Source organism: Pararge aegeria, chromosome 12 (assembly GCF_905163445.1).
Source record: "Pararge aegeria chromosome 12, ilParAegt1.1, whole genome shotgun sequence".
Lineage (NCBI taxonomy): Eukaryota > Metazoa > Arthropoda > Insecta > Lepidoptera > Nymphalidae > Pararge > Pararge aegeria.
Window position 1 is genome coordinate 14303090 of NC_053191.1, and position 21618 is coordinate 14324707.

Here is a 21618-nt window from a genome sequence, read left to right on the forward strand (position 1 = left end):
TCAGTTATCTTAGAACCCATGACACAAGCTACGCTTACTTTAAGTGGTAGATGGCGATGTGTGTATTGTCGTAGTACTTATATTTATTTATTTTATAATAACCGGGGCCGACTCCTTAACATGGTGTCAAAGACCAGAGGGTGAGAATTGTTTATCAGAAAAACCCAATACCTAATGTTTTTTTCCGTCCCTTTATTTTATATATATATATACATACCTACTATATATAATATATATATAAACAAACTATATATAAAAATATGCTTATTTGAACAAAAATATTTTATCCTGAAAAGGCGTGTACGTTCACAAATATCCATAACTGTTTTAGGTAATACCCCGTATTAAAAAAGACGAGCTCAATTTCAAGGGTAATGCGTTTTTAATAAAACGCAAGCCCGACCCTGATAGTTATTGAGCTATTTGCGCGTTTGACTTCCAAATGAATATTGAAAGGTACGCGCAATTCAACGAGTTGGAACTAAATATGTGGTTCTGTGTAAAAACAATGTCAACGGTACATTACCGACGATGCAGTTTATAATTCAAGTACCTAGTCATAATGCCGTTTAAATCGATGATGTTGCAAAAACGACGGGATGTTATAAGTTTGACTTGTCCGTGCATATCTGTATGTGGCATCGTATTTCCCGAACGGTCGAACCGTTTTCACATCACATCACATCGCCATCTAGCCCCAAAGTAAGCGCAGCCTCCGTTATGGGTAATTAGATGGCTGATGAACATTTTTATGAATAATATACATAAATACTTACAATATACAGATAAACACCCAGACACTGAAAAACATTAATGTTCATCACACAAACATTTTCCACTTGAGGGAATCGAACCCACGGCCATAGACTCAGAAAGCAGGGTCGCTGCCCACTGCGCCAATCGGCTCTCTAAATGATGATATGTTATGATTTTATGTTTAATGATTAAATTGTTTTTTTCCACTACAAATATGCTGTTAATATCGTGACAAAAGGGCCCGAGAGTTAATTAATTCTGAGAGTAGACCCCCCGAGTGCCCCGTAGTGCGTAGGTGATAACAATGATGCCTCCAACCAGACAAAAATATTATAGAAAACGGAACTCTTAGTCGAACCTTATTTTTTTTTTCATTTAGCACAAAAACAAATAAAGAATACGTATAAAAGTAAGCAAGTAATACACTATGACCCTACATGTAGGGCCTGCATGTAGGGTCGAGGACGTCGAGTCCATGGAGCATTTGCTTTGTGAATGCGACGGATTGGCTAGAAAACCGTTGGACCTCTTGGGAGTGGCCTATCCACAACCAGAGGATTACTGTGCCTCCAACCTAAAAGCTTCAATCAAACTCTTAGAGTGGATATTTGAAGCTATTTAGGGTGAGGACGAGATACAAGGACGGGGCGAGCACAAAAGATCCGAAGAAGAAGGTCGAAGTGCATCCGCTGAAGCGGGCCTCATTACAAGATAGATAGATAGAAATAAGTAATAACATACTTATTACATAAATATTTATTCAATGAACCCTACATTAATGACCAAAATTTATGTGCGCATCGTAAACACCTAATGACGTTTAATTTTAAAGACTACCTGTATTGAAAAATAAAATAATTTTGCTTTAATTTAATTTTTTTGGAGGCTGTTTTTCTGATAAAACGTTTCATAAAATACTGTTTATAAATTATTTTAAACGGGTTCTTATATACGTCCTGACTCCTGAGGTAATGAAATAAGTACTTTTTCAAATTTATGAGTAGGTATAGATTCTAAAATCTATACCAACATTACAAAGAAAGTCTATCGGTACCACTCCGATTTGAAAAAAAAACATTTTTGCGTTTATATAACTTTATTAAACTTTACCTAATAACAGGAATCTATAATTGAGTGAAACAAATAGCTTTGTGAACAAAGCCTAAACATAAACAAGTTTTCAAAAGGCACCATTGTCACCATCATTATTGACGGCCGACTGGCGCAGTGGGCAGCGACCCTTCTCTCTGTCCAAGGCCGTGGGTTCGATCCCCAGAACTGGCAAATGTTTGTGTGATGAACAGGAATGTTTTTCATTGTCTGTGTGTTTATATGTATATTGTAATAATTCATAAAAATATTCATCAGTCATCTTAGTACTCATAACACAAATTACGCTTACTTTGGGGCTAGATGGCGATGTGTGTTTTGTCGTAGTATATTTATTATTATTTATTATTCTCAATCCATGAGCCGACCAACACAGGGCACTGGACTCCTCACAGAATGAGAAGAGTTTTAGCCATCATATGCATTTGAGAACGGTATGGAGTCCACAATCCACACCGGACAGTATGGAATACTCAGGTGTGCAGATTGCATCACGATGTTTTCCTTCAGCGTTAAAGCAAGTGATATTTAATTATATAATAATAATAATAACAAATTTATTTAATTCATAGTGTTGAAAACATTACAAATACTAATTTTACATAATTTATCTAAGATACAGTTTTCTTTATCAGATGATGCTAAATATAATAAATTAATTTAAAATGGTTGAACCAAAAACTAAGCTAAAATCTGGCGATTTTGTGGTATAGCTTTAGGATCTCTTCCTGATGGAAGGTATCAGTTATTGAACATAATAATTTATAACTATTAAGTGTTACAATTTCAAATAATAAATTTTTTTTTAAAAATTACTAACTATTATATTCATTTAATCAGTTTAATTTTTTATTTGAGTTAGGAGAATTGAGATAAAATATATAATTAATTGCTTGAATTACGCTGATTCAAAGATAGAGGCCGGGAATCAAACTCTGCCCATTCCAAAGCGACAACGAAGCTCTAATAAATAGGCTATTACCACTTCTGAAAAATAATAAAACAAACATCCAAAAAAGAAAACATGATTGAACGTTGATTTCATTTCTTAGTAACGATTTGAACAAGCCGAAATCTATTTTCAAATGAAGATTTGGCCTTCTCAAAACAATAATGCATCGAGTTGAAGACTGTAAGTCTTGATGATATACATGATATACTTATGTGGAATTTAACCAAATTGTCTCAAACCTGACGTCTATTAAACGAGTATCGTGCGTCGAATCGCGCGATCATTTACGTAAGTCGAACCGAATTCCGGACGTATCACGAATCGCCATCAATGTCGTATTCGCTGTAACATGCCGTAATTCAATTTAACGTTTCTAAAGACTGGCATGTGACCAGTCGGGCTGGATTAGAATTACTATTCACATGATATTTGTTGTTATAAATGAAGACCAGTGGGCTTACGAACGCTTTAAAGCAGTATTGTTTTCGGGGACTGGGCGTCTTACGGTGAACATATTATGAGGCTTAAAGGTGCAATTAAAAATCTTCGACGTGATTGTATAGAAGCAGGTGTTACTTTACTTTTTCATGATTTTTAGCAAGAGTTTCATGATTAGAATTTCATGATTTTTAGCAAGAACATTATTAAGCTTAATTTGCTATAATCCGCCAATCGAAGGAGAATCTGTATGGTGAACTTATCAATTTCTTCAATCTTTATATTCCGCACTATACAGTTTTCTTTGGAAGATTGATTTGGTATATCTTTGCTGTAAAAGAAAAATGAGGCTTTGAAAGTGGCTACACCTAAATACAAACATATGTATATAAAATAATACAAAATTAGTTTATTTTAAGTAGGCTTTCTCTATAAACACTTTAGAAACGTCAAGTACGGCGTTTGTAGTAACTCTACCACTGAGAAGAAACCGGCAAGAGATTCAGTTGCTCTTTTCCAACATCAAAAACCATTATCGTCGGTAACATGGCTTGTGAGTTGATGTTCAACCTCTGCAGGCATTTTAAACCGTTGAGCTTATTTATTTACATTTAAAAAAAAGTACGAAAAAAAACCACTTTGTAATACAACTAAAAAAAATTGAGAATCACCTCCTTTTTTGTTAGTTTTAATGAATATAAAAGCTCTACTTCTTCTTGCCCTTATCCTAACTTATGTGGGGTCTTGACATTTGGGAGTCTGCCTTAAACTAGATAATGAACTTGTTTTTTTTGTTTTGGCAAAACTATTAGGACCGACCGCCTGTCTGTCTTTAGCACTAACGATAAAAAAATTACCATCCGACAATACATTTCAAAAACTAATGGGCCACGGAAGTCCCTTTAAAAGACTGTAGAGCTAACAACTTCGTCAGGGACGTCAATAAAATCGATACCCGGATGTTCACGGGTTGGCAGCATAATGAACTTCGTAATTGTTAGATGCCATGTTTCCAATTAACGCAATTACTTCCCTATTTAATCGATCAATGTGAACTGTCGTGTAAAACTAGGCTTGCTTTCTTGCAAATAAATATGTAACATTTTTTTTTTTTAATAAGGCTAACAAGAACTATTACATTTTGGAGTCGTTTGCGAGCCTCCGATAACGAAATCCTAAGCACGTTGGCAGAGGGTCTGGACTGCTCGATTTTCAAGCTTTCAGTGCACCATGGGGCTTATAGAAAATAAACTTTAGTGATTTTGTAAAGTTTAGGTATAAGATAACCCATAAACTATGACGAGCTATGTAATTATTATGACGGACGTGAGTTTGCAATATTTTTATATTGCAATACTGTTACTTATTTTTATTATTTTGTTATTTAATTTATCTGTTTATATTTTAATAACTGGGTTTATACCTTTCAATAAAGATTATTAATGGTATATGTTTATTAATGGTAATCGGAACGACAGAATAAGAATAATATTTGAATTAATCCAAAAGTTTGGCTGATTTGTAAGGATGTTTGCCTTATGGCTTCGGCCGTGTCTTGTTACCACCTTACCGACAAAGATGTGTCGCTAAGCGATTGGGCGTTCCGGTGCGATGTCGCGTGGAAACCGATTAGGGCTACCTATGGGTTATATTTAACTGCCATACCCCCTATTAAAAGATTTGATCGCTACCACTCCGATTACTCACGTCACTGCGGAGCCCGCAGACTTTGACAATTGAAAGTGTCTGTCAAACCTTTTTTTGAAATACTAAAATGTTCACTATAGCTAACTTCAGGGTGTCGGTTTTTTGTGACGGCACATCGTAAAAATTAACGCTCCTAATTTCATCTCATTCAGCATATTGAGTAACAACAATCATTTAGCATTTTCTTGAGCCAGAATAAACTAAAGTATCAAAGAGCTATGTCGTCGCCTTTCGCATAAACATAAAACACCCAATCTTACATGCCGGCCCAGTCTACCATACCTACTAGCTGTTTCCCGCGACTTCGTTTGCGTTTTCTGTTGGTTTTTAATATCCTCCGAGAACTGTTGATTTTGTTAATCTAGAAAGTGTCAAATATAAGCCCTTACATACAAAATTTCGTCTGCATCTTTGCTCTGAAACCGTTCAAAAGTAATAAACGCATTTTTTTAATATCCTGGTTCCTATTCCCGGGGCCGTTTCCAGATTAAAAAATATCCTTTGCCCATGTTTAGGGTTCAAGTATAATATTATAGTTATCATTACGAGAGCAACTGCTGCGTTTCTTACAGACTTCTAAGCTGTACCATCTGTTTTATCCAAACTGTTGGTAGAGAGTCACTACAAACAGACTTAGCGTTACAAAAGAACTTATAATTAATATGACCTATAATATTAATACTTGAAATAAATGAGTTTTGCTTTATTTTTCTTTCTTCGTCAAGATAAAAAGTAAAACCAGAAACACTGACATGCATTTATAATATTAGCATAGTAAGTTAAGATACACAAAACAATACTAATATATTAAAAGATATAAACTTTCTAACGGTCTAAATTAAATTGCCTACGCGCTCCGTGAAATTTACTAACCGACTAGGGTTCTTATATTGCTGAACATTTCCTATACAAGGTGTACACTACTATACGGGAAAAGTCGGGCAATCTCTAGATCTAGCCAGAACTGATTTGTGTGTCGATAAACTCTAAGGGCAGGTACAAACTGTACTCTAAAATATTATATAATATAGGTAAGTGGTGATAACCTCGTAAGTACTTAGAGAAGAAGTAAGACTTCAGCTTTCCTTTTGTAGGTATTAAGATCGTTTCATCATCATCATCATCATCATTTCAACCAATTGACGTCCACTGCTCGACATAAGTCTTGTAGGGAGTTCCACAATCCACGGTCCTGGGCCGCTTGCCTCCAGCGGCTCCCAGCGACTCGCCTGATGTCGGCTGTCCACCTCGTTGGGGGCCGACCTACGCTGCGTTTACCGGTGCGGGGTCACTATTCCAGCACCTTAAGACCTTGGGGTCATGGCACAAAGCTCGGAGAACCGACTGATTTTTGCGTCAGTCCCTGCCCAGTTTGTGCCCTGCCCATTGCCACTTCAGCTTCGCGACTCGCTGAGCTATGTCGGTAACTAGTTCTTCTAAGGATCTCCTCATTTCTGATTTGATCACGTAGAGATGCTCCTAGCATAGCTCTCTCTATCGCCCGCTGAGTTACTCTGAGACTTCTTATGGCCCATAGTAAGCGACCACGTTTCGGATCCGTAAGTCATCAGATCGGAAGTTTCTACTATAAGCAAATTTTTATTTTTGCCGAAGTTAAAAGTTTTCTTGAAATAAATTTTCAATTTATATATTAAAAATATTGCCAGTCGTGTCATGGCCGCAAGCGTAAATTATATTGTATAGAAAGTCCTTGTTCCAACGAAGATTATTGATTTTTGTATTGATAACACACAACTGAGCAACTGATATTTTGTAATCAATGTGGCATAAATTATGTTTATATAGACGTGACGTCATAATTATGAATTCGGTGTTTCACCTGTCATAGCGGATCGCTAGATTTTACGGTTGAAAATAAATAACAATCTCACTGAGAATATAAATAAAACTACGTTTTTCATAATAGATAAATCATTAGATTAATACAATATTTTATTGATTCTTTGTAACAGTAATTATGCCTATTTCTTAAGTCAATCACCGTATAATCCCCACGCCTTTTTTAGTTTATCAATCGCATGTATATCAAAGAGTCATTTCAACGTATGTACCAAGCGTCATTTAAATACACCTAAGTGCCGTTTCAGTGTATCGTAGTTTAATTTCAAAGGTGCTATTTGGACGTCTAAGTGGCATTTGAATCTATTAGTGTAATATTCAAGTAAATATATTAAAACAATAATAGCTTTTCGGAGTTATGTGCGTTTTAATCATTTAAAAATCATTTGATTTTATATTTTTAAAATGCATATAAACATTTTCGGAACCGATAGGACTGCGACTCTCTGGCAATTTCTCTGGCAAATTTGGAATTATAAATTATACAAAAAACAATATGTTATCTATTGTTTCAAAGTGGACCTATAGAAAAGTAGATCGAAACTACAATGTTTCCTACTAGATGGCGCTACAGTCGCTATAAGACTTGTATATAAATGCATATACTAATTTCGGCACCGGAAGTTGGAGACAGGAGAGCCGTAGCTATGTGGTCAAAGCGCTCAGGCCGCGATTACCAGAGAAACGCAGTTTTAAACCCTGTCGGTTCCAAAATTTTTTAAATGCATTTTATTTATGTTTTATTTATTTATATTCTTATTCTAACACTATCATTACATAATACTTAAACCTAATGCGATAGTGTAGCTTTTTTTTTTACATAATCTTAACATTATAACATTTAATTACCTATTCGGGTAACAAATAACCCACATTGCGATCCTCGTGAATTCACTCAGAGCGCAACAATACAAATCACATTGCTCTGATATGACATTGAGGATGCGGAGGGCGCGCGTCATTCATTGGTGCCTCTTTTAATAAATTTTGAATTTATAAAATTAATATTTCCTCCGATTGTAGGTAAAACAATTATAAAAAATATAAATATCATTTGCTTTCACAAAGGTAAACATCGTGAGGAAACCGGCATGTCTGAGAGTCTACCAATCTCTACATGGCCATTGACCAGTCTGGTCATACGGTCTATACCATCCTCATTCTTAGAAGACTGCACTGTAGTGGGCTGGTGATGGGTTAATGATGATGAAGAGTCATATCAGAGCATTTGGTTTTATTCAGTAGGTATTAGAAATTCCCCGCAAATTCGCGTCGGTAAATGACAACGTTGCTTGGAAGCATCCGGCTCCGCTTTCATCTCTCACAAGATAGAAAAATGAATTTTGAAATGTAAAATGTAAATTGTTAATGTTGGAAAAGAGAAACTGCTGAGTTTCTTGTCGGCTTCTTCTCGGTAGAATCTGCCTTACGAACCGGTGGTAGAGTCACTACACACAGACAGAATTGACGTTTCAAAAGTGCTTATATTAGGCCTACTTGAAATAAAGGCCTACTTGAATTTTTTGAATTTTGGTATAACTGACTTCTGATAAGTTTCCCATGCAAACTTTTTTTCGCTTTGTATACCTATATTCGCCAAACGCGTCACATCGACCGCCTTTGCTTTATACTCCATCTGTTCGTCTAACAAGGGTAGCGAAGCGTGACGTAAATAGCGTGATGTAAAATGGAAAAATGTTTTTAATATCCACCTGGTTCAAACAAAACAACAAACTCTAGCTTTACTTTTAGTATAGAAAGTTTCCTTCGTAAAGATTACGCGTTCTCTTCCTAAATGGACCTAGGCTTTATGAACAACATTTTATTCTCTGCGGAGATTTATGAAGATTGTTACCGTTACTCTGAAATAAATTAACTTTGAAACAATAAATTATGCAGCAGTCAATACACTCCTAATGGAATGTCGGGTAAGCGTTAAATCTTTGTACCGGAGAGTTAGTTACGTGTACTGTATCGACAGGAACAAGCAAGACGAGTGTTACAGTACGCGTTGCGATATGGTCAAATTTAATAATGGCAAGCATTAATAAAAAATCTAATTTTAATATAATTTTACAATAACTTTCAAATAATAGCACATAATACTGTAAATAGTTAGATGGGTATATGAACATGAGCCCGTCAGGGCATTGCAGTAGGGTTCAACATTATTTTAATATTATTCCAAAATTAAAAATAATGACAAAACGCATATGTTACTTAGGTAATACATATTATCTTTTACTCGTAGTAAAACTCGAAATATTGAAGATATTAAAAAAATTAATTGTACGGCCCTCTACCGATACTGAACCCAAACCTTCTGTCGTTATTTAAAGATCTTAATTTACGTAGCAAATAAGGACATAAATGGGAAAGTGAGTTGGTTGTATTGTAAAAGCGGCAACCGAGCCACTGATTTAAGTGAATTTTGGCTTAGATACTTTATAGCATGGAGCGTGGCTAACGACGTTCAGTTTACATAGAATAGATTTTAAGCGAATCTCTGTGAAATCTATACATATAAAGCTGAAACGAATTCCGTGCTCACACACATAGTGATCTGGCATACCCTGGTTTTCTAAAAGCCACTAAAATATATAACGAATTGACATATCTAGCTGCAACACCAACACGATCCCTTTCACCGCCCCTCTGCCTTAATTAACTCAAAAACCTATTCCTATGCCGCATTACGCAAGCAACCCGCCGATAACGCACAGAAACACATTGTTATATGAGAAACGATGAATGATTGAACGTGTATTAAAATTTAAGTTACCGACACATTATTGTGTGAAAAGGCGTTCTTTGTATTTTCAGGTAACAAAATATATTTAGAAAAATAAATACACTTCTATAAAAACTTAGACAGGGTTGGCGCGTCTCGTGATTACATAAAACGAGAAAGACATACCTCAGTGCTCTGATAAACTCCGCATAAGGTACGATTTTACACAAAGCGTTTAACCATATTGCAATTCAAAACACGACATCCAAATCTGTAACAATATGGTAACAATCTAGCCACCACCATATATAACGAATTGACATATCTAGCTGCAACACGAGCACGGTCCCTTTCACCGCCCCTCTGCCTTAATTAACGCAAAACCGATTCCGATGCCGCATTACGCAAGCAAACCGGCGATAACGCACAGAAATTCATTGTTACAAGCAAAGCGGTGAATGTTTACATGTATTAACGTTTGGCGATGACTTTCAAGACCATTAAAATTGTTTTAAACCCCGGATGCAAAAACGACGGGTTGGTAAGAGTTTGACGTGTTTTGTTTGCAGAGAGCAGGTAGATGCTATAAAATTGAGAATACTCTGTGCATACTCTGTATGCACGCCACTGCCTGTGGCATTGAATTTCCAAAACGGATGAACCGATTTGGATTTGTTTTTCTTTTGCTTCCAATTGGAATTAGTCGGGAGTGTTTTCAGCTGTGTGATGGAAATTTCCACATCCCATTGTTGGGGTAGTTTTATTTTTCTTAATCTTTGTTAAAATATATTATTTATTATGGTTTTATTATTTTTATTATGAGGATGTTTTATAACTTGTAAGTGCGCCGCTGGCTTAATAGGGAAACCCCCGTGTTAACACATAAAGTATCACTTAAAATATAATGTGGTTTTAATAAATTAAAAATAAAACCGACTTCAACATATGCCCAAGAAATAAAAAGCAAAAAATAAACTTGTTTCTACCATCGATCCAATTAAATTTTAGGACACAAAAGCTACGCCATTGTGACCTAAATATGATAGTTAGATATATTCCCTCGCGGACTTTTTTGTAGGTAATAATGAGAACTTTAATCATGCAGTACATATTTTTTATGTATCATCAATACTTTTCTCAGCGCACGCCAAATAATGAACTTTATAGGCAAAATTTGGTATTTTGGCTTACATTATTGTTGATTTTTTAATAACAGCTCGACCGATTTCGATAAAATTTTAATGGGAACACCTGGAAAGTATGCCTTTTAAAACAAAAAAGAACTTATCAAATCGGTTAAAGCGTCTTCGAGTAATTGGGTAACATACATAAAAAAAAAGATTCCGACGAATTGTGAACCTTCTTCCTTTCTGAAGTCGGTTAAAAAGAAGAAATTTCAATTATTTCGGGTGTACGTATTGTAATATTCTAAGTTTTTCATATCACCAATCAAAGGTTACACATGTAGTAGTACTATCCTTGTTTAACACTTTCGGATCTGATGGTTAATAGAGAAGCATTGCATATAAACAAAGTAAAATTTCGCAGCAGGGCATGCAGGGAATATGTCCATTGAAATGTAACCATGTGTCTATCAACCTGCAGGGCTAGCACAGGCAGGAGACAAAAATTATATCCCCAGATTATATAAAGAACGGGACCAGGGAATAGAAGAAGCTTACCCCCGTTTATTATAACACAAATATTATCTTCGCCAGTGAGAGTTGATAAAGCTGTGGGAGAAGATAAAGTTTTATCCTTTCCTCCGGGATATAATTGTCTCCTGCCCATGCCAGCCGTGCTGAGGCGTATATGTTAAGCCTTTGTGGTTGTAATTACACCGGAAACCACGCCTTTTAATACGTTACACAGCATTACTGCTGGGCGGCAGAATTCAAAATAGTGGAAATACTTCCCTGGATAAACTCTGGTACCAAAAGCTCTACTACTCGTACACTTAATTATTTGATCGAAATATTTTGTATCGCCTAGATGTTTATTAACTTCATACGGATTAATCATTATGTTTACGAGTATTTACGGAAGTTTTCCATAGACCGTATACTTATACCTTACCCTTAAAAACTCACCCCAGCACGCACCTCACTTGCTTTAACGGTAAAGGAAAACATCGTGAGGAAACCTGCGTGTCTGAGAGTTCTGCATAATATTCTCCAAGGTGTGTGGAGTCCACCAATCCGCACAGAGCAAGCACGGTGGACAACGGCCTTAACACCTTCTCATTGTTGGAGGAGAACCGTGCTCTGTAGTGAGCCGGTATTGATGTGAAGATGATTGTATGAAATTTCCATTTCTATTTCTATATTCTATTCCGAAAATACATAAGAAAAACCATACTTAGCCGTTTATGTATAATAGTAGTTAAATCGAATAAAAAATATTTTTTTCCTTCTTCTATATAAATACAAATTATACCACGCAATCTAACTGGAATGTGAGTGATAATGCATTCTAAGACTTTTAGGGGTGTGGCAGTTATATTAAACCCATACTGCAAATCCGTTTCTACCTTAACCAAAAATTTGCCACGGGCGCAGTAACCACCTGATGTAGGTACCAGATCAAAGATAATAAATTCCCTTATTGCCGATGCCGGGGCTCGAACCTGGGTCCTCACACTTACGAGACCACAGAACTTAAGGACACACACACAGGGAGTAAACAAGTAAGTACCTATTTATATAAGGTACCAGCACCGTGTTATATGTTTCGAAGGCACAGTCAAAGCTATAGGCTAGTAAACGAAACAACAATCTTTAACCTTATCAACTAGATCCTGCCCCACGTCCGGATCGTCTTGACCTCGACTTTTCATGGCTTGTCCACGTTTACTGTGTAAACTGTAAACTCGTTAACGTAGCCTATAAATGATCCGCTGGTTTGCATGTTACCTTGTTCAAGTGCCTACTAGCGAAAATTAGCTATTGGGCCCTCAGCCCAAAAAATCATACCGAACACACATTGAAAAAATATATAGTATCGGTACCAACAAATATTCTCAACGGGGAACATAAAACTACTTGTATTCCGGCACTAAAGCTTACTTGATCATTGATTTCAACACATGGCTCAGTATAATTAAGTAATTTTTTATTTTTGTGTTTATCCGTAAGTATATTTATTCAAATTTCAATTCAAATATTCTTTATATGATACCCGCCTCTTCGTTCGCGTCGATTAAGGTTTTTTATTACCGCAGGAACTCCCTTGATTCCCGGGATAAAAAGTAGCCTATATTCTATTCCAGGCTACAATATATCTCTGTGACAAAGTATCATACCAAATTTCATAGCTGTCTGCCCGCGACGAAGCTCGTAAACAATTTTACTAACTAACGGAACTACGGAAACGGGATAAAAAGTAGCCTATGTTCTTTTCCAGGTCAAATGATAAATGCATGACAAATTTCATCCAAATCCGTTCAGCCGTTTTTGTGTGATTGAGTAACAAACATCCACCCTTTCACATTTATAATATTAGTAGGAGAGTAGGATTAATTTAGGCCTATCATAGGCACTTATGAAGCGTTCATACATATATGTTTACATAATTGTGTAATGGTTATAACTTCGTTCAACAACTTGAACCTAAAGCTACGAGAGGTCCAAACGCGGCCTGGTCTAAGAAGAGCTCACAACAAACTTAGCCGGGCAATTATTTTCATATCATCATCTCATAGTCAATTAATATTTAGCTATCAAATCCACACTCAAGCTTTTTATCGTTTAAGTTATCCGTAATATTATAATTGTACAGAGACACTCATTCGGTAACTTTTTATAAATAATATACAGTTTCTCTTGAATAAATTATTAATTTTAAGTAGCCTGATAGCCAGCCAGCTACTACTACTTCAGAGTTATTTCATCCAAACAAAATATTTGTTACTTCTAATCATGGTGTTGATGTTGACAACCAAGGATTATGGTACAATGTATGCATTTGCCAGAAATAACTTAGTTAAGTTAGTCATATGTCTATGACTTTTTACAGACAGCGGCCTATTATATGTCTGTGGCATGCCGGCAGCTACCTAGACATCCCGTGGCGTGCAGCTGCAAGGAGCCCACTCTCTAGCCGCTCACGACCCGATATCCCTTCATCTGGCACTAGTTATATCATACGGAATTGGGCAGTGATTGCTATCAGCCCGCCTCGGTCTATATTTATTGCAAAAAGAAGCACCCAGAAGTCACACCTATGTAAGTGTAGAAACTAAAACTTTACTCATTAGGAAATTGGGAAAATAGTTTCAGTATTTATATACGTTTGACTCACCAACATATCGTGAGCGGCGGCGTGGTATGGGCGAGCGTCGTTTCAAGCTCAGGTCCACGGGTTCCAACTGTATGGGCGGCTCGCATGCCTAGAACAAAAACATACTTTAACTAACAACAACAAACTTAGCCGGGTGTTAATTTTGTTATAACTTACATATCATCTCAAATTGTCATTTGAAAATATTTAAGAATCAACCTGGTCAGAGCAATAGTTCACACCCAACCTTTGTTATCATTTATCTAATCCTTTATACTATGATAGGAATTCTATAAAATTAGATATCAACCGGTAATTTATTGTAAAATTATATACAATGTTCTTTAAATGAATTGCTTATTTTGCGTAGTCTAGTGTATTGCACTACTATAAAATTGAATAGTATTTTTAATTTTGACCCAAAATTTAATATATAACAAAGAGAAACGTATTTCAACTTTTATTTGGACTCGAAAACATTTTACCACATAATCAAAAGCGGATAACCATGTAGTCAGAAAATTTGGCAGCACTCAATGCGTTAACTGAGGATCGTAATCCTTCTTCTCATTGGAAATATATAATAGAGTGGATAAACCTACATTTATTGCAGGAAAATAGAAATTACCGATAGAAACTTCGACGCGTTACATATTTACGCGGGCGCACCGTTATATTGTGGACATTTAATTTCAATAAACTTATCTTATTTATGGGCTTATGAAAGTTTTAATGGCGCCATAAAGTTCAATATCATGATATGGTATTTAGGACTTGAGGTATCACATAAAGTAAGTATGTCGGGAGTGTGTATGGTTTTCAAAAGATAGTAAAACTATTTATTACTAATATACAAAGTTTACTACACCATATAAAAATTAAAACATTAATTTATTCATTTAGAAATAACAATATTCAAATATTTCCTTCTGTTGCATGAATAAACCGTAATTTATTGAATTGATACAGCCGCGCCGCATCATGCCGCTGATACTAGATACAGGATATTTCTTTTACACCAAACTATTAATTTAATTTTCCTATATTTTTTACCAATAAATTGTAGCTGATTTTTGTATATTTGTATGTAATATAATGAACGAATGTCATCGGAGGGTGTTAAAAATATTAAAAATACTTAGGAAAAATATTTGCTTATGGCAGTATTTATCAATGTTTTTTTTAATTCCACAAGTTAGCCTTTGCCTGCAATCCTCGAATCGCCTTCTACGAAGCTTTGTACCTGAACATTATATCGCTTGCCAGCACGTCTTTGTCGGTGGGATGGTAACAAGCCACGACCGAAGCCTCCCAAAGGAACATACCAGAGAAAATAAAAATTTCCAAATTGTCCATGCTGTTGGAACCCAACACATAGGACCACAGCGCTCACCACTTTGCCGGAGAGTTGAATACCCGCTCCGCTTATAAAACCTATGCCTCTCGCACCATACGGTTAGTTTCAAGAAGATTATAGTGCACTCGTTTCTACATTAAGCCAAGGACGATCGTGCACCACGCCTTATAAGTCGCTTATATAGGTTAGCCAATGTTTATAAGCGCTTGTTCACATACAACTAGCGACTGCGACCGCTCGAGTTGCACGCTTTTCTGGTGTCCTAGCTGGTGTCTCCGATTTATCCGCGACTTAGCTACTGCTTAATCAAAAATCATTTCGATCCCTTGCTCAATGAAAAACACCTATCCCACCTATGCCCTATAACCGTACATTTTTCCGAAATATGTCTATGTGCCAAATATTATTCAGATACGTTCGACAGTTCAAAAGTCATACAATAAAAAAATTACTTAATATACCTATTTAATAAGAGTAATACATTATTCCTCACCTGACCGGCTTTATTTTGATGCATTTTCAACGGGAAGGACACAACTGTTGTCGTATTAAGCTAATAACAAGTAGTAGTAACCTAAATAGGTAATTATTTACGAACTGTGATCTTTTTGACCGATAAGAACATATTTTTCTGAATCTTTTTATACCTCCTTCCATGTGAAGTTTTCTTTTTTATGTGTGTTTTGTAGAGACAAAAAATTTATTTATTTGTCAATTCCACAGATGTAAGCCATTAAACAGAATTAATAAATAATATATAAGGAACAATTGCACTTCACTAGGGCATTAAAACATTCAAAAAAGGCGCGTAGAAACTTGTGAATATTAATAGAATAGAATAGAAAGGAAAATACAAAAGTTCTACTTAAAAACTGCAACAATTTTTTTTGTTGTAGTAATAATTGAAGCGGTGATTGCCCAGTGGCTAGGACTTCGAATTCACTCCCGGATCCCCGCACGCACCTCTAACTTTTTCTTTTCTTTAAAAATTTATGTGTGTTTTAAGCAATTAAAATATCACTAGCTTCAACGGTGAAGGAAAATATCGTGAGGAAACCTGCATGCCATGAGAGTTCTCCATAATGTTCTCAAAAGGTGTGTGGAGTCCGCCAATCCACACTGGGCCAGCTTGGTGGACTAGAGCCGTAATCCATTCTCACTGTAGGAGGAGACCCTTGCCCTGTAGTGGGCCGATAATGGGTTGATATGATGGTGATGAACAATTGACGGACCAAGGCTCATGTCCCAGTAATTACACTAGTAACCACGTTCTTCAGACTGCAATACAGTAATGCTGCTTGTCATCAGAAATAAGCATCGCCGTAGCATTTCCGCCTTGCCACAAATAACTCTAGTACTAAAATGACTTAAGCTAATCCGCCCCGCTTATCACTACGCTATAAAGCACACCACAAATAACTCAAATCAAGAAGAGTCGTGCAATCATTGCGCAAAGGACGATCGTGCACCACGCCTCTTACTCGTAATGCCACTTATAGCAGGTTAGTACGTTTGGAACCTTATTGACTTGGAATGGATGTGTGACGTCATTTAATCTATTGTGTACAATTTGTTCCATTTCTTATAAGGATATCGTGAGTGATCCATCAATGAAGGGAACGTTAGAGCGAATTTTAAAGATATTTCTGCGCCAAACACGAGACGCATCAAAGATGCCGCTAATTGTATTTTATTACATTTAGAACCTTATTGAATTGGAATGGACGTGTGAAATTTGTTACTTTGATCTAACGTGAACCTTTTGTTTCATCTCTTATAAGAGCAACGTTAGTGATACATCAAGGAAGTAAGCAATCTGGACTAATATCATAGGTAATTCTTTATGGTGAAGCGGTGATAGCTCAGTTATATGAGCTCGACTTCACTTTTGGGGATGCAAGTTCGAATCCCAGCACGGACCTCTAATTTTTCTAAACGCACATAGCGTTTTGATTAATTAAAAATATCACTTGCCTCGACCGTGAAGGAAAGCATCGCGTCGTAGCCTGTATGCCTGAGAGATCTACATATTGTTATTATAAATTATAAAAAAGGTAAAGATATGTGAACTCCACCAATTCGCACTGGACCAGCGTGGTGGACTACGGCCTTATCCCCTTCTCATTGTGTGAGGAGACCCATACCCTCTGGAGGGCCGGAATGGGTCGATATCATGATGATGATGATGATGATTATGGTGGTAGTAATCAAAATTTTCACAAACGAAGTCGCACTAACTAGTAATTACTTATATTATAGCTAAATGTGAAAGTATCTTAGTTTGTTTGTCCTTCCTGCACACCCTAACTAAGCAACCAATCAACTTGTTTTTTGGCATAGAATTACTTAAAAAGACGGAAAGTAACATAGGCTTATTATTATCCCCGTAAAATAAACAATTGCCATGCGATTTATAAAAACCGTGACCGGGCGCGAGCCCGGGCGACAGCTATTATTTTATATTTGCATTTAAATGCATAAACTAATCAACCAATTTATCACTCTTAACTGCGCATTAAATTAAATAATTGTTATTGTTCGGTAAACATCCCAAAAACTTTGGATTACAAAAAAGAGAGTAGTTACTTCCGTATAAATCTGTCGCAATGTTTAATAAGAGTAAGCGAATAAACAGATATAAAACATAGATGCTTTTTGCGTCATTGTTTTATGTTGTATAGAGAAGGGAAAAGATAAATGACTGAAATACCGTTTCATATTTATTTTCTTTTGCAAATATGGTTTTTTTTTTTAATTTATAATCAAGAATCGCTCATACTGATACCGCACAAAACTAATTTGAAGACGCGTTGCACATCCTTTTACGTAAGTGGTCGTGCCATAGTGCCACGCCCGAGGTTCGTTTGCATCAATAAATAATTGCAGATGCATTATAAAATAGTAGAATGTAATATGCGATTTTAATTATGAAATTATGAAAAACTAAATCGGACCATGGCTTCCTTCGCCAACTTTACTTAGATATGGGGAAAGTGAGTGAAGACACATAGATACCTAAGTAGGTACTTACCGAATATTGATACACCGCAACAATTAAATTAGTAGGTTTTAAAATAATAATGAATATAACTATATTGGTGTTTTAAATTTGTACCATACCATACACAATCTATTATTTAACTTCTATGAGAAAAAAAATCGTACGAATAATTTGCTCTGTTGCTGCTTCAAAGAAGCACAAACCAACAAACACACTTTGATTGTATAATAAAAGTAAGGATATGGATACAATCAATTTCAAATGATTAGGTGCAAAACTGCAATACAATCACACGCACACACATACATATTTTAAAACTAGAAGAGAACCGCGACTTTGTGTGGAATTGTAAGTTATCCGTGTACGATGCCCGCGTAGAATTTCTATTTCCCTGTTCGTATTCTTATCGGATTTTTTAAGGTTCGTGCAAGGACAATTTTTATACGAAACGATCATTCACAAAGTCTGGTGGGACCAAGCCTTGCCTATCTAGCGACCAAAACGTGCCTTCAAGAAATTTAGCAAAATTGCACTCAAAGGACTAACTTATATAGAATAAAAAAAAGAAAAAAAAAGTGACATTTTATCACTGACTGACAGAATCACTCGGTGTGCGTAAACTGACAGTAATACCCACCTCAACGCTTCGCTTATGAGGCGTGCAAAAACCGCTCATTATAGCACTCAACCTTTTGGAACGAGCATATTATATTACACGTAAGTTCGGATCGTGCCAAAGAAACATGCCCGAATGTGCACATCAATAAATAATTACAAACATATTATACATTTTTATTGAGTTAACTTATGCAAATGTAGCAGAGATAGATAATAATATAGCCTAGGAACCCACATAGAATAGATTTCAAAATGAAACATTAAGAAATTTATGAAAACCGTAATTAAAAGAAAAGCAGAATATAATTTTAAACAATTTCTCCACCTTTGAAAAATCTATTTCTGTTGTGATCACGGCTTTCAAACTATGCATACTAAGTATCGGTATTTTACCGTTTATCGTTTACATACAGTATTTTTAAATATTATGTAAAACATAATATGCATTCAGAAGCACTCAATGATCTTTTCCTCGGTCCTCTAGTCAGCGACTTCCTTATGACTAATTTGGATGAATTTCAATGTTAAATAAATTGTTCTTCATTTATACATAAGATAGTTTTTATTCCGGAAATCTTTACAATATTGCTGCTTTCATCTTCTTTTACGCTGCAAGAAACTATAGGAATAAATAGACAACAGTTATATAAATAAAGCTCCGTTTTGCTGTTCAGATAAAGATTACTAAAGTAGCTTCTATTATTTATACCCGCTATCACTAACACCGCACTAATGTATATCAAATGAAGGTGAGTCGTGGATCACTTACGCAATGTATCATTAGTGACGATGGAATAGTGACCACTTTTATAAATAATCTTAAATGTGAAACCTTGGTAAATCATCGACAAAAGTATTTTATTTAATTTGAGTTTATTACACCGTATAAAGCTTAAACCAATAGCCAATACATTTTAGAATTGTAAAAAATATTTAGGTATATAACTAAAACTGAACTTTCATTTTTGTATTTTAAAATCTAACTTTGCAAAATAAATATAAATTACATTACTGCCTATTTTTAGTTATGATAAATATAAATTACAGCTGCAGTAATGAAATAACTAGTACTGTTTCTACAACACGGAACATAAGGTTGAAGATGAGAGAGTGAACACATTACGTTGCGTAAACTCTGACTGGTGGCTGGCGGGCGCCACGCCTTTACTTTGACTAAATCGAGCCATTATCACCGACCGACACGTAACAAATTCTACCAATCACTTTTAGGATTTTCTTAAATAATTCTATATAACTGTGTAGCAATAAAACTGTTACTGGTCGAATTCTGTACATTGAAGATATTAAAAAAAATATGAAAGTACTCTATAAAATAAATTAGGTACAGTGTTGGTTTCAGTATCAGTGTATCATCTTGATCTCAGAGAATTTGAGGAAAAACAATTGGAAATTATTAAACATAGGAAAGGGAAGTTTGAATTGCAAGACGAACAAATCAATTTATTAACATCACCTTTAAACATATTCAGAGCTACTAATGAGGTGGGAGGGGCTTAAATGGATAAGGTCGGTAAGACAGGTATAAAAGGCGACACATTTGACGTATTTTTTGAAGGGCCCCGATTTCTGACGTCATCCGGACGTGGATCCTTACCACGGTCACGGGGGCGTTCGGACTAAACAATGATTAGTCCAAAAGTCCACCAACAGTCAGATTAACGTCGAACCGAGCCGAGGTCCGAGTCCTCGCAGGAGGCACCCTCGGGTCGACGTCTCCCATACTCCCCCCGATGTCGTCGAGCCCTGGGGCTCTTCTCATGGCGAGCTTTCGCGCTCGCCCCACTCCCCCGGTGACGCCGTAGCAACCCCTTAGGTGGTTATCGGCAAGTGTCCTTCCGAAAAAGCAAAAGCGTATTTTTTAAATTTAACATCTCCTGAGGATGCCCCGATGTCTGAGCGAAACGAGCGAGGGTACATTGTTGGTGAGGAGTATAAAGATTAAAGAAACTATAAATGACACCATACATATTCTCCTGCTTTTCGCGGAGTACAGCTAATTAAGCTTGATTTTCATAATATACCAAATTATCTTTCAAACTTTAAAAGACGAGCACGCATCCATTTACTGACTTGGGTCATAGTTTCTTACCCAGCGCTATTAACTATTACAGTGTATTATTTGTTGTAGGGAGTTCAAAGTATTTATAGGTAAAACATGAGCGAAGGTTTCATACAGGAAATAAAGGAATAGTGGTTGATTAAAGCTCCAGAGAAAGAACAGACATATTATTAGTCCACAACTCATTCGTTTGCTTAAATATGTTGAAACACTATCTGTACTTAATATAATAGGTTTCTATATTTGGCACCTGATTTACATTTACATTTACATTTGGTATCTGATTTATTAGACTAGGCAGCAGTACGCTCCGTCCCGTTATTTACGCGGGCGAATCCGCAGGGCACATCTAAATATTAAATTAAAAGTTAACATAATAATAAACCAAACTTTAAGGTATCTTTAAAATTTATTAAATAAACAATTTCCTGTAATATGTATATTTGATCTCTTACAATAGGTGTGTGGTGTCAGCTTTATATTGTTCTTGTATATTCACATGAACCCGCTCCGATTATGAAATCGTTACAACTACCACCGTACATAAAAGATTGAAGATGTTTCGTGCTTAGTTGATTGCGCAAACTTCGATCGTGTGCTGGCGCCACGCCCGTATGTCAGTTAGAAATGACTATATTGGTGCGAGAGTGGTGTAGCTAAGTTTAGAGAGCGCAAACCCTTCTATTAAAAGAAAGAAATAGTAGAGCTTTTTGTGGCAAAGCTCCTCCGA

The 21618-nt window shown here is 36.0% G+C and overlaps 1 protein-coding gene across 1 annotated transcript in view; it reads right to left on the reverse strand.

Moving 5' to 3' along the window:
- The window catches only part of LOC120628211 (Krueppel-like factor 3), a 64887-nt gene that overhangs the window by 24237 nt on the left and 19032 nt on the right, over positions 1 to 21618 (reverse strand). Inside the window, exon 5 of the mRNA XM_039896465.1 lies at positions 13854 to 13941. Coding sequence (XP_039752399.1) covers positions 13854 to 13941 — 88 coding nt within the window. The remainder of the gene's footprint in view (positions 1 to 13853; positions 13942 to 21618) is intronic.